Source organism: Rhipicephalus microplus, unplaced genomic scaffold (assembly GCF_043290135.1).
Source record: "Rhipicephalus microplus isolate Deutch F79 unplaced genomic scaffold, USDA_Rmic scaffold_32, whole genome shotgun sequence".
In the NCBI taxonomy this organism is placed as follows: domain Eukaryota; kingdom Metazoa; phylum Arthropoda; class Arachnida; order Ixodida; family Ixodidae; genus Rhipicephalus; species Rhipicephalus microplus.
Genome location: NW_027464605.1, coordinates 3,759,306 through 3,772,926, shown reverse-complemented (window position 1 = coordinate 3,772,926; position 13,621 = coordinate 3,759,306). Strand labels below are relative to the sequence as shown.

At 43.6% G+C, this 13,621-nt stretch overlaps 2 protein-coding genes across 2 annotated transcripts in view; one reads left to right on the top strand and one right to left on the bottom strand.

Annotated features, from left to right (window-relative positions):
- The window catches only part of LOC119172824 (uncharacterized), a 203,846-nt gene that overhangs the window by 3,515 nt on the left and 186,710 nt on the right, over positions 1-13,621 (top strand). The window contains exon 2 of the mRNA XM_075884480.1: positions 761-873. The gene's annotated coding sequence lies outside the window, so the exon portion shown is untranslated. The remainder of the gene's footprint in view (positions 1-760; positions 874-13,621) is intronic.
- Positions 6,872-13,621, bottom strand: part of LOC142786787 (corticotropin-releasing factor-binding protein-like) — an 81,744-nt gene continuing 74,994 nt past the window's right edge. Inside the window, exons 7-8 of the mRNA XM_075884435.1 lie at positions 10,637-10,793; positions 6,872-7,091 (exon numbers count right to left, since the gene is read on the bottom strand). Coding sequence (XP_075740550.1) covers positions 10,645-10,793 — 149 coding nt within the window. The 3' untranslated portion in view covers positions 6,872-7,091; positions 10,637-10,644. The remainder of the gene's footprint in view (positions 7,092-10,636; positions 10,794-13,621) is intronic.

The following is a 13,621-nucleotide window of genomic DNA, read 5'->3' as shown; positions in this document are numbered from 1 at the left end:
TGAGCTTCAAGCATGAGCAATCGCGATTTCATTTTTGCTTGTGTACTCGCAAAACTTCCAGCACCCAAAATATTAGATACGCTCTTAACTTAACAGCGTATATATGATATTTTAGGATATAGGAAGAAAGGAGATAGTGGAACATTACCACCATTCTTGCTATGATCGTAAAACGTAACTATACAATGGTCACTCTTTGCGCCAACAAACTTGCTCTATACCATTATCAGTGCGGGGATCGCAACAACCACTTGGCAGTATTTACTCGACGTTCCTACAAATTTATTCGCGTCATAAAAATAGCTTATAAAATGTCAGCCTGGCTTCACTGACTTAACAACGCGAATGCTGATGAAACAGGGAAGCGTTCGCCATCGCTTCGTCTTGCTTTGTCTTAAGCTCAGGTTGCGATGCTAAGCGTTCACGTTTAACGTCAGCTTCTTTTACGGGAAGCTCTGGATTTTTCTGCCATTCGCTTGCGCTTGACTTCGCCATTTACAGCACGGGAGCGCATCGCCTGTGCTTGAACGGGAATGACGTCACCATTGCGGGTCATGCGTCAATTCCTATTGATTCTCCCGACAGGCCGCTTCTTGAGGTGAGCGAATGACTTTAGCCATAGCAGAACATTCGAGAGAGACCGCTGAACTCCCGTATCAGATACGCGTACCTCCTGCCGGCGCATTTCGAGTGTTTTTGTTGCATAGTACACGGTGTTCGGGACGCTGAGGCTAACTACAGGCAGCGTCTCCATTTTTAGATGGTCGGAGATGAACAGTGGTGCTTTCCATGTTTATGTGGCCCGTACCGGCTAGGAGCTACGAAGCGCATTACGCCGATAGTCCCGGGAAAACGTCGACCAAAGCTTCGCAGGTAAAATTCAATTACATCAGGTAAAGTCATCATTTTCACTCTTCGAATGGAGCGGTATTTATTCTCTGATTCTCTGAAGTTTTCTTCGGCACAGTTCAACCCCATTATGAGAGACATGCTCCGGGAAACAGTCTTTGTCTATTTAATGAGTTGTCTACGTATACATTTTCTAAACAACCCTTACTTTAATGTAGGCACATTGGTGTCTCTTATACCAATTTATCTAATACATAGGTGTCCTTCATAAAGGGATTAGACCAGTGCTAATATGTAAGTACTTTCAGCGCTCTGAGTGTCATAATTAAGGGATACACAGCGTGAGACTGAAATTATGCTGTTCTATGGTAATATGTGTCAATCGTTTTTCCAAAGTGGTAAAAATCATGCGCCATTTCAGTTACGCCGGATGTGACCTGACAATGTCTGGTAAATAAGTAGAAGGCGGAAAATAATAACTGGCCTTTTGAAGTTACAGAGGAGTAGTTTCATTACTTGATATTTCTGAGGCCTGCTCAGGCAGTAGCATGGAGTATATTTCTAGCAATCGCACGAACAGTGATAGTGACGGTGACACATGGACATTAGTGAGGTTGCAACTGGCTTGCTACCTTGCATTAACTGAGAGTAGTCTGGCGGAACTAAATTGACTATGGAAGATCGACACCTGGAGGGAGTAGGGTAGCTTGATCACAATCAGCGTAGGGTGGGGTAACATGGTACAAAAATTTGAAACTAGTGAATATTGTTTTTTTTTTAATTTCTCTGTTTGCCATTAAATGCCAATGCAGAAACGTTCCTTGGGGTACAACGTATGTGCTGTATAAGTATGACCATGTTACCACAGTTAAAAGGGATGTTTTAAAAATAACTGAAAAAATCACCAGATGTTTCATTTTGCCCCAACCTGTGGGGGAACTGAAACACAGCGTGAGGCACAACGAGACTGTGTGAAAAAATTTTATTCCTTAAAATTTGGCAGTAGAAGCACCTAAAAAACGTCCCATGCCCCCCCCCCCCCTCAATCTTCATGCGCCAACTCTTAGCACTCCACGCAGCAAATACAGGCAGAACCCGGCGCTGTGGTGCTATAAAACTTTTAGCAGATCAAGCACCCCCATTCTTTCTTCGTGCTAAAAGTGTATTTTGTTTAACGCGTGCACCTTATCAGATTATTCAATGATTAGTGGCTAGATATGCTCTCATGCATCTTTTTCGCCACTTCTTGCCGTTTTGATGCAGAACTGCACGGGCATTTTGTGGCTTTCAACTTAGTAAGCCAGGCTCTGCGAGGCGATGAATTTCGGATTTCGTATCGCTTGCCATTATTAAATGCGAAGCACTTCTTGGCAACCTTCCGCGATTTGAGCGTATCTATCTCTATATATCTAGCCGCTTACGTTTGGGTACTCTCCGTGGTCAGCCCCTTAACATGGCATGAACCATAATTAGCATGGGAGGGTAAGATGGTTTGCAAATTATGACGTGCCTGTCAAGATACGAATAATGTCACAATCCCGTCGCGTACGTCGTCAAACACTTCCCGCCAGACAGTGGCACATACCCACGACCGGGTATGTGCCGCTGGTTTACGTGTAAGTGCCACAGGTTGTTAACACTTAGTATCTACCCAGGAACGACGAGAACAGACGTGGGCAATTTTAACGCGCGAGCGTTAAGAAATGCCCGACATCGGTAGCGTCGACCCAACGAATGCAAGGCATAAATGTCTGGGTTCTAGCTGAAATCGAACCGAAGGATTCTGCGTGGCAATGAAGTATTTTACCACATGGCTACGCCTGGTCTCCAAACTACTTTTCAAATAAACGCTAATCTTCGTGAAACGATAATAGCGGTTTTGGTGTTGCCAACCCAATTTTATAAACGTTACTTATATAATCCTTTGATACAGCCGTCTCGTCGGATTAATACCAATTGTGATTAGTTGCCATGCGCTGAAGCTTATTTATGTAGCAGCAGCCAGGTCCAGTATCCTCGTGAGCATCAGCCGATGATGTCAGCTTCTGGTGTTGCTAATTCGCATGTTACAGTTGGCATCGTTGCGCAAGTGCAAACAATTGGTTATGTAAACATCTGCAACTCTTCAACATCTGTCTGTGCGTGCAAAAATTTGTACATATATTTTGCGTCACTTTATGACGTGTCACTCAATAAAAAATTTGCAACACGGTCACCTTCCCTCCGCATGCTTCGCATAATGTCGATTCCTAGGTACGTCGGAGCTGCCAAATTTTTTGTTGTTTTTGTGCATGAAGCTCTACATAATATTTTATTTTATGTTCTGTCCCTCCTAAACAAAAAATATAATACATATTCATTATTATTATACTATAATATAATACATAATACCTCTCTAAGGAATCTTGATGCCCTTTTGTTACGTTTTCCCCACCCGCATGACCAAATTAAAAAAAAAAAGTCTGCTTTGGCATCTTGTACCAAATGAAGCGAACTTTTGGTAGTAAGTAAATGTAGTATAAAGTAACAAAATAAATACGTAAGTTGTACTGACGTTGTGGTAGCTTCATGCACGGATCCAGAAATTTGGCTGAGCAGAATTTCGCCCCTTTCTGACGGGTCACGAACATGCCGGCACCCATCACGTAATTTTTCCTACGCGAGCGCTGTGAGCAATGCCAAACTTTTACACATAAAACGATAGACAGCTACCGGCACCTATCACTGAAATAGAGAAAGAAAGAAAAGTACTTTTTTTCTATAAGCGACAGAAGCCGGCAAAGTCAAAATGTCACCTCTTGCCCCATGATGCATTTCACCCCACCCTACTTTACGTGGTGTACCAGGCTCTCTGGCCCTGGCGAAGTATGCACACATGACACTATATATTTGCGGCATGGTTTAGGAAACCTTTATTCGTACATTGTTCTTGCGTCTTCGAAAGAGCTATAGTCACACGGGTTTCACCATCGGTGCGCTGTGAACACTCGCTGTGCATGAATAAAAGGAGCAAAGGGGACACACAACAGGAACAGAGTATATTTCGTCGCCCTCTCTCCCATCATCTCTCTTGTCTTTCGCGTCATTTTTACGGAAAACATAAGTACAAGCCCAAACGTCACCAACAACACGTGACTTGCACAGGTATTCATAGGCATGGATACACGGCGTTTCACCCCATCGGCAGTCACCACTTAACGGTAGCGCGCCCCGATTGAGCGCGGGTTTCCCCGTTCCCGTGAATCGAACTGATGCAGGTGCTCGCGAATGTGTGGTTCGTTTTAACACACGCTTCGAGAAAACAAACAAGCAAATAAAAATGAACGCGCTATTAGGACTTGCTTTCTTAACGCTAAATGTGCATCCATCTGCCGGTCATGCCAGCAGAAACACCAACAGTCATATATGATTCCGCTGATCTTAGTCGCAGTGTAGCTTTGGTCGCCCGCTTTGAATACACCGCGTTTCCAGCGCCGCAAAAATGGTTGAATGGGGCGAGCCAATGGCAACCCTCCAAAAACGGTGGAGCATGCGGATTGGTTCACTCGAGCAATGACCTTACCACTATATTACAGGGAGGGTTTGGAACAACTTAATGCGCAAACATCGGCTCTCTTTGCGTGAGAATGGCATCAATTTCGAGCAAAGTCACTAAGCTACCGATACCGGACAAGTCTAGGCACTAGCGCCTCTGCTAGTTTCTGTAATTTGCGTGATTCTACGTCGATGTTGAGCGAGGCGATGAGCGTATAAACGCTGATTTCGACACAACGCGGCCTTTGGACATGTCGGCTCACTTGACGTGGACGCTGAGCTCAGAGATCACGAAAAAAAAACTGTCCGTGGGCGTAGACTATTGACGCGTTGAATTTAACATATTCTTCTAATACAAATTGTAGTAGCGTTCGTGATGCGTAGACTCCATAATTGAATCACTTTTATTAGGAAATATAAAGGAGGCCAAAAAAATACGTAAAGTTACTTTCTTTTGGTCTTTTGTCCAGTTATTTTGGCCAGATTCGTGGCTACCATACTGCAGAACGATCGCGTCAAGCTCTACGACAAATCATTCAAAACATTATGTAGTTTATATCATAGCAGCTGCTGTAATTGAACTAACCATAGACTGAGGAGGCTTCTAGACTCCTTCGTTGCTGTCGAAAAAAATAAAGCAAAAGAGCCTAGCCTTTAAACCAAGTAACAGTCACTGAGGTCTGAAGAAAGCTCAGATCCTCGCATGGGCTATGTGGCTCTCAACTTCATTTCGTAGGTATCGTCAAGCACAGATCAAACCAACACAAGTGAGGGGTGAAATACTAATGGTTGATCATCTAAGGACGAACCATTTTTGGACGCTGGATTCATGGTTCAGAAAAGAACCCCGGTTAAGATTGTCGTGCTTAAAGAATGGGGATTTTTTTCATTCGTACAGTGCTCGGACACCGCCAAACGTAATTTACAGCTGTGTCGGTGTTTGAAGCCACTGTTTCCGTGGGAATAATCTTGTGTTCTATTTGGCTTCTATGGTTTCGCAATCAAACTTCCTTCACGTTGTGTAAATTAGCAGTTTTGGTCGTCATTTAGTAGTGTTATCCGGCGGGTCAGATGAGCGTCATGCGATGTTTGATGTCAACCTCTCATACATCCGAGGATTGAGTGTCGTTCATTCATTTATGCTGTTTCGCCGTCATCGTTATGCTCGCAATGTAACAAAAAAATGCACTAAAGAGCATTAGCCACACGATTGGAAGGTGTAGTCATGCTGAAGAGAACTCATCTTTCAGGCAAAATGATTAGAAGTAACGAAGCAAAAGTAAACATAAAACCTACAAACATTTAGGACAGGAAGTACAGCGTTTGGCGGTTAGATTCACAATCTTTCATAACTTTCTATAGAACTGGTTTAGGCTAGCTGGTAGAAAGGCATCGTTTAGCTATTTGGGCAAAGTTTAAAGCCACGGAACAGGAATTTTAATAACATCACTCTATTTATGTGTCTGTTAATGTCATTCATGTCCTACGCTCTTAAGCAATGCACAAATGACTGCACCTTTCCAGGAATTTGTGTTCACGTCAACAGCGCGAGGGGTTCATTGAGAGGTGCACTATTTTGTAAGCTAGCCTATCACACGGTATTACTTCCAAAACCTTGCGAAGAAACATACGTGAGTTGTTTATGTCACATGACTTTTAGAGCAGTGAGGCATCACATGTGATCATGCTCAAAACAAAGACAATTCGCCTTACTTTCTTTGTTCTTGGGCTCAGTTTGAGCGAACGGGCCTTCTTTCTCTCGAGGCTAACATCTTGCCATCATGTTTTCTTTGCCCTATTTGAGCTGTTGAAGACCTTACTGCGTGTACATAGATCAAACGTACAAGTAATCTATTCAAAATGTAGACAAATTGGATATTTTAAGCATCTATTCTGATATCGTGCCTTCAAGATACCTTGAAACATCTTGTCGGCACTTTTTTTAAAACGTTGAAGCATTTTTTTACTGTATGCCTAAAAATGACAAAGAACATAGGCACATTCAATAGCGACAGAACGAGCAGCCGAAGTAGTGAATTGTTTTTGTCGATACATGGCTCATATAGTGCATACGAAAAATTTTCGTTCTGCATTTTCACTTTGTCAAAAACGCCTATAACGAGTGAAAAACAGGCTACCTTGGCATGAATTGGCACTCCGTGTTCATCAGTTTACGGGCAAGATAATTTGGGGCTTTCTGACCATCCCTGTTGTATGTGCCTAAAGGACACCGTACACCATCACCCCAAGTTATCAGTTTGCTTACATAGCAAACTGAAGATGCTATCAATTAAGCGAGTTGAGCATGCAAAACATTGACAAAACTTTCATGAAAATTTCCCAAGTTCTGTTTCTGAATCGAATCTTAGTATGAGCTTAAATGGGCACTGATCGCTCTGCGAACGAGTACATGTATGTTTAACTGCGCAGGGTTGTTGTAAATAGTCTGTCTTCTGAAGCTGACGAAAAGGAAACAGACAACAAAACACCCCAAAAAAAGCAGATTATTTACATTCTCTTCGAACAAACGAGGTCACAAGACGTAAGCCTAGTAACTTAAGCGCAAAAGGAACTTCGAGACGTTGCTTAGAACGATGTCGCAGGCATTGTATTTTTTTTCCTTCTCCGGTTTCTTCCCGGTGCAGTTGCGCCTCAGACGTGTACATTGTCCATCTCGAGCAGTTGTCCATCTTCCCTCTGTCATAGGCCTGCAATGAGAGGCCAAAAAACAAGGCACCTTGTTTAGGGACACACACACGGCGCGGCCTTTCCCAGTAAACTGCCGTCTAAAAAATGGCTCACTATCACTCAATTGAAAAACATGACCAAGCGCAGGCCTCCTGCACGGCCGTAGGGCCATGGTCTTCCCATACAGGCGTGGGAGCGGCCAGAAACTGGGTACGTACCCCTCTTCGAGGTTGTCTGATAGTGTTCCCCAGAATCAAAAAAAAAACTTTATTTCGCATTCACCTAGGAGATCAGTGCATACCTGAATATACTAATATATATGATAATGACAGCGCAGATAGAGGCCGCCTGATTTGTACATGGCTGTGAGCATACCCATCCACACCTTTCTCAAGAATCGACGCAGCTACAAGGCCTCGTTCGCTGACGCATGACCTCGCATTCCCATAGTGGAACTTGGTGGAATTCATAAACGCTCGTCTACATAACTTCGATCCAGATCTCAAGCTTTGTCTTCCATCGGGAATATTGCGAGCTAAGGAGACAGTTCCTTGCCGCATGCTACGTTGCGGGGCCATCACAAATGCGTCATATTTTTTTTTATTAGGGGCGAAGCTCCTTAGGGCGTGGGCTGTGCGTCCCCTGTAGCCGGTATGTAGCCACCTCTAGTTTAGTTCTTGCAGTGTTCACTAGATGGCGGTGCCGTCCCCTGTATGTAGCCACCTCTAGTTTAGTTCTTGCAGTGTTCACTAGATGGCGGTACCGTCTCCTGTATGTAGCCACCTCTCGTTCAGTTCTTGTAGTGTTTACTAGATGGTGGTACTTGTAGCTGATGATGAAAAGATGCAAGATGTTATAAACTAGAAAGCGGTACTTGTAGTTGATGAAAGACGCGAGATCTTATAAAATAGGAATGATGTCACATATGGCGCGTGTCATTGGTTGAAGGCAATCGTTCGATTTAGTGCGGCGACGTACGCTAGGGGGAGCGTTGTAATAAAATCCGTTCGCTGTTGGCGCGCGCTCGGAGTCGCCGGATGGATAAGGCTGCACAGCGGAGAGAGCGCAAGGCGGCAGCAGCGCGCGCTCGCAGACAGAATCCCGATGTGCGAGCGCGCGAGGCAAGGGACATCGCAAGCCATCCATCGTCTAAGAACAAATAAAAGTTGATTTGTGTATATACACACACAGCGTTTTTCACGTCTTTACATGATAATCGACTGGGCGAATTACACGGAAGATTCACAGTTTACCGATGAATCCCTCCGGAGCTTCGCCCATTCATCATCATTCACCCCGTGAATATGCCGTAATTTTTTTCTTTTTTATTAGCCAGCTATCTTACATGCAATAACTGCAGCCTCCTATCAAGAAACAACCTCCTGTCTTTTGTGCAAGTGTGCCCGTTTAAATGCTCCAAGACAAACTTTCTGATGCACTCAATAGACTGGATCATCACCCGAGAGAACTTGTCTCGGAGACAGCCTTTAAGCCATGTCGTATTCTATCATTTGTCTTTCCTTCTCTTGCTGTTCCTTTTGTACACCATTTTTTACTCCCCTTACCCCCTTCGCCCGTGAAGGTTATCCAGCTGGTCTAATAATCGGCTAACCTTCCCGTACTTCTGCTTTTTTCTTCCTTCCTCCATCTTGCGACTCATATGAGTGAAGAAATTTGATGGTAAAGGCTTAATATATGAAAGTGAGCAATTTTGTATACGGGAGCGTGATGGGACGTATTGAAGGCGCTACGCGGCATCTAATGAAAATGCTTAAATCTGGATACCAAGAATATACAATGGCTCTGGGCATCAACGAAATATAAAGAAGGTTATCGACAACTCAAGCAGCATGAGTTGAAGAGCTTGGAAAAGAAGTTACGACGGCCCATACACGCGCAGAGCTTGTCAAGATGAAGGAAGAGAGGGAACTGGAATAAAAAAAAAAAATTGCCCCGTATCTGCATGTTTCACTGCAAATGTAGTCGAAACGCAATAGGCTTGCGTGTGGAGAGAGAGAACAAAACGTTTATTTGATGTTCTGTGCAAGAAAATAGGTTAATTGTATTCTGGAAGCGCTGCGTTAGAGAGTCTCGATGCGTGCATCGAGGCACGTTAGACACGAGCGCCATCTGGCAGTTATCTTTGAAAATGAAGGAAGGCGTGCGCGCCCGCGGAGAATGATGCGTGCCTGTCTCGGAGGTGATAAGGAGTAGAACGCAAAGCGACGGGCAAGGACCATCACTGTGTCCTCTTAGCTAGAGTAACTGTATATGGTCCCCGTAGGAACCACATGCAGTTACTCAAGTCTTAGCAAAGCGTTGGCAACACTTGCCTTTTTGAGCATCGCGTTGCACTGTCAGCGCACCGTGATAAACGCTACGGTCCTTAGAATTAGTTGCGTGTACCTTCTCTAGTAAAATGCACACATACCAAACATCGACGTGTTGTTATGGTGCCTCAGAAATTCGTAATAATTGCTTTTTAATTGAGAATCACACAAGTATGAACGCTGAAACTTGAGCAATATTGGTGTGTGCTGGTGACGGGGCTGGCCGTTTGAGGTATCGTTTGTCACTTTGGTGCCATAAAGAGAATCGTTACCGTGGACAAACAGACATACAGACATACAGGCAGAAAGACAGACAGACAGACCAAAATTTCGGCGTCGAAGGTTCCCAAGAAAGACTATCGTCTTTAAAAGACTATCGTCTTTAATACTGTGTTTGCTACCCTAACAGTAGATATCTCTGGGCAAGTTGGGGGTTCATTATACTGACAACACCGCAAGATAAAGAGAGAGAGAGAACTCTATTAAAAAGCATGGAATATAGCCGGCATATGCAAACCGCTGACATGTACTTAGCGTGGTGAAGATTGACAACAGTGCAAGAATTGACAAGAGACTAGGAAGAAATGCAGTGCCTATCTTTGTTTCTACCTCTGCCTCTTCTCTTTTATTGCTCTGTTGTCAGTATAATTGCTACCCTAGACTTGGGGGCAGCAAGCAAAAAGAGCGAGGTGAAATAATGACAGAAGTAGATAATGTAAGAGCGCACATGCAGGCTATCACGGTTATTATTATAGTATACCTGGTAACCCTATATAGACTGGGCTGAACTTGCTGCTCTTAGAAGAATCGTGACAATGGGTTTCGGGTCCTTCGCAATGATGTTTTGTGATGTGATTGCTGAAAGTGTGATTTGCTCTGACAACTAGAATACATTAATGAATCTGTGTAGTCCACGTTTCCGCTATGCAAACATATAAATACTTTGTGTGCTCTGTTACACCGCATTTTTATGAACGAATGCCATTTGCTTCTGTTTAACTGCGTGCAAAGATCGCCCATAGTGCTACTGACGTTCAAACTTTTGTCAAGCTTGGATTACTTATTCTGAACAGCTGGCCTCGTGTGCATGATGCGGGAATGCATGAAGTGATTCCGTTCGTGAGTATCTTCCGTGTTATCTGCCCAGATGGCAGTAGCAGCTGCATCCATGCATGTCTAGTTATTCGTTACATTCACAGTGCTTCTACGAAAAACTATTCATTCTGCGTGCTCACCGGCATCGTCACACCGTCATCAGTGCCTTGGAACACAGACGCACGCGCTCTCTCTCGATGATGGGCTCGTAACCGAAAGTGATGGAGTCCTCAAAGCTGCCGGTGGACACCAGACGAACGGCAGTCGTTCCGCACGGAATCCCTATGGCTTTCTTACCTGCCAAAGAAAAGGGAAATGAATTTGCACCAGAATAATCTACAATCTAGGCTATTGCTAAATCCCTACGCTGCTAAATTCATGGTACCTTGCCTCTTAGATAAGCATCGTACTAGTGCCATGGTTGTCCCGCCGCAGTGGTCTAGCAGCTAGGGTGCTCGGCTAATGACCCGCAGGTCACGGAAACAAATTCGGACATCGACGACTGCATTTTTGATGTAAGTGAAAATGCTGCATAGGGTCATGTGCTCAGAGTTGGGTGCACGGTAAAGAACCTCAGGTGGTCAAAGTTTCCGGAGCCCTCCATACGGCGTCTCTCACAATCATACGGTGGTTTCGGGACGTTAAACCCCACATATCAATCAATCCCAACATGCTCGGATGAGCAATCAGTACCTTCTTTAGAAATATTTTTGAAAAAAATCTTTAAAGATATGGATCAAGTGGTCTTGTTAAGTCAAGAATAATGTTAAATAAGTACTATATCGGAGCACAACTGAACTCAAAATATATCAATAAACTGTCAGGATAGGTAATAAAAGTTAATCGTTCAGGTATGAGCCGAAATATTGTGAGCAGCTCAGACAGTGGCGGCATCTGGCAAGGTAAATCTCAGCTACGTACTTCATTCTAAGTGACCTCTAATTCCTCCTCCGCAACGCGCGTAGCCTCGTTAACTCAACAAACGCAAATTGACATACGAACGGCAGAGTGCAGGGCCCCCAATGTTGAAGGAGGTTTGCCCCAATTTATTTATTTATTTATTTATTTATTTATTTGTTTATTTATTTACCTGGCCTAAGCTCAGTGCATAATATGTAGCTCAGTTGTGCTCTATGGTGCGGGTTTGAATCCCTTGACATGCTGGGATCATTTAGATGGGGCCGAAGTGCGTATGCACCCGTACACTTGAGCTTATGTGCTCGACAAAAAAAAAAAAAGAACCTCACGGTCACAATTCTTCCGGTCTCCCAAACGTGCATATTCATATGATATTTTCGGGTATAAAATTTGAGAGTGACATATTTAGCAGAAAAAAAGGGTTTGAAACATATAATAAATGGAAATTTGCGCCACAATACGCTTCTGCTTATGAGGGAAGTTTAACTGATTGCACTTTAGTGTCACAACAAGCACGCCTTTCACGCCGAGTCAACTTCCATAAATAACCACTCAAACATGAATGAACGTATCTTGCTTCACAGCACCTAGATGGATTTTTCGTCTTGTTCTCATGAAGGCATTGTGTACTGCCTCCTCAGGCTAGCATTTGAAAAAAAATATTTTGTTCATATTATTCGGTGACAAATGTGTCAAGACAACTTCATTTGAGTAAATGTTGCTATACTTTGCTGCGTATGAACACAGAGCGCATGGGCAATTGCAAACGAACGCTCATAAATTATTTTACAGCATGTGCTTTTAGAAAGGCCTGCAGGTTTCGTTTGCCTCTACATAATCTTATTATCTACCACATGGGGTACCATTGTAAAAGTCATCGAATAGAACTTTCCCCTTAGGCAAAGTTTATCAGAAATATTTTTTACGCGCATCTTTCATCTCTCCGTAACAAAGACTCCTTGCGCATTTCCGTCATGTTTTTTTTTCGCCGTCCTCTAGTGATATTAGATCGCGAGATAAGTTTTTTAAAGAACAGTCATACCTCACTTATTATGAGGCATCTAGTAAGTCACGGTGCCTACGCATTTCTTCATTAGTACTACGTTGTAGGCAATTTTCACGATCATTTTTTTTTCGACGTCACTGACTCTGCATAACTCAGACTGCACGTCTTGCTGGGTATCCAACGCCCGCCGGCAGCCGCTCAGTGCTATTTTCTAGCGCCTAAGCTCACGGACTTATTGCATGAGCCGACACGATCGGCGCTAGTAACGAGGAATGATGAGCGCGAAAATTGAGTTCGGGACTGCCTGCTGCTGTGGCATCGCCTTGGAGACCCAGGGTTGGTTCTTATTTGCTTTTTCTTCTCTGAAAAAAAGTAAAACAAAAATGAAGTTTGTTTGGGTTGCTTCTCTACCGAAGTCTATACGCCGAAAGATTGCGCTCTCACTCAATCTCAAATTGTCAGTTTGTTGTTTCGTCACATGAATCGTAGAAACGCGTCTCATGTAGCTGTTCAATGCGTGCAGATTCGCGGCCTTTCAGCCCGCGTGTGTGCTGCTTGTACCGTCACAATAGTGTACCTATGCACTATGCCAGCATGTCCGAAAGTTTCGTGAGCGTCACTTTTAAAATGTCAAGCATTTCTTTGCGTAGTGAAATCATTTTGGCATATCTCTATCTATCTATCTATCTATCTATCTATCTATCTATCTATCTATCTATCTATCTATCTATCTATCTATCTATCTATCTATCTATCTATCTATCTATCCATCCACTTACGTCTGGGTGCTCTCGTGATCATCCCTTTAACTTGGTGCGAGTTGAAATTAGTATAGGAAGGGTAAGATTCTTTGACTAATAAGAATCGCTGGTCCTGACATGAATGTCACAATTCCATCGCGTATGTCGTCAAACACTTCCCGCTATACAGTGGCACATACCCACAGCGGGTATGCCATTGGCATGCAGGTATGTGCCAGACGCGATTGACAGTATTTACCCTGGAACCACGGCAACACACATGAGAAATTTTAACCCGTGAGGTTTAATAAAAAACCTGATATCGGCAGCGTTGACCCGACTAACGCTAAGAATAAATGTTCTAGTCTCAGCAAGAATAGACCTCAAGCATTATGCGTGGCAGTGAAGCAATTTACCACAGAGCCAAGCCATGTCTCGGAACTACCTTTAATATAAACCCT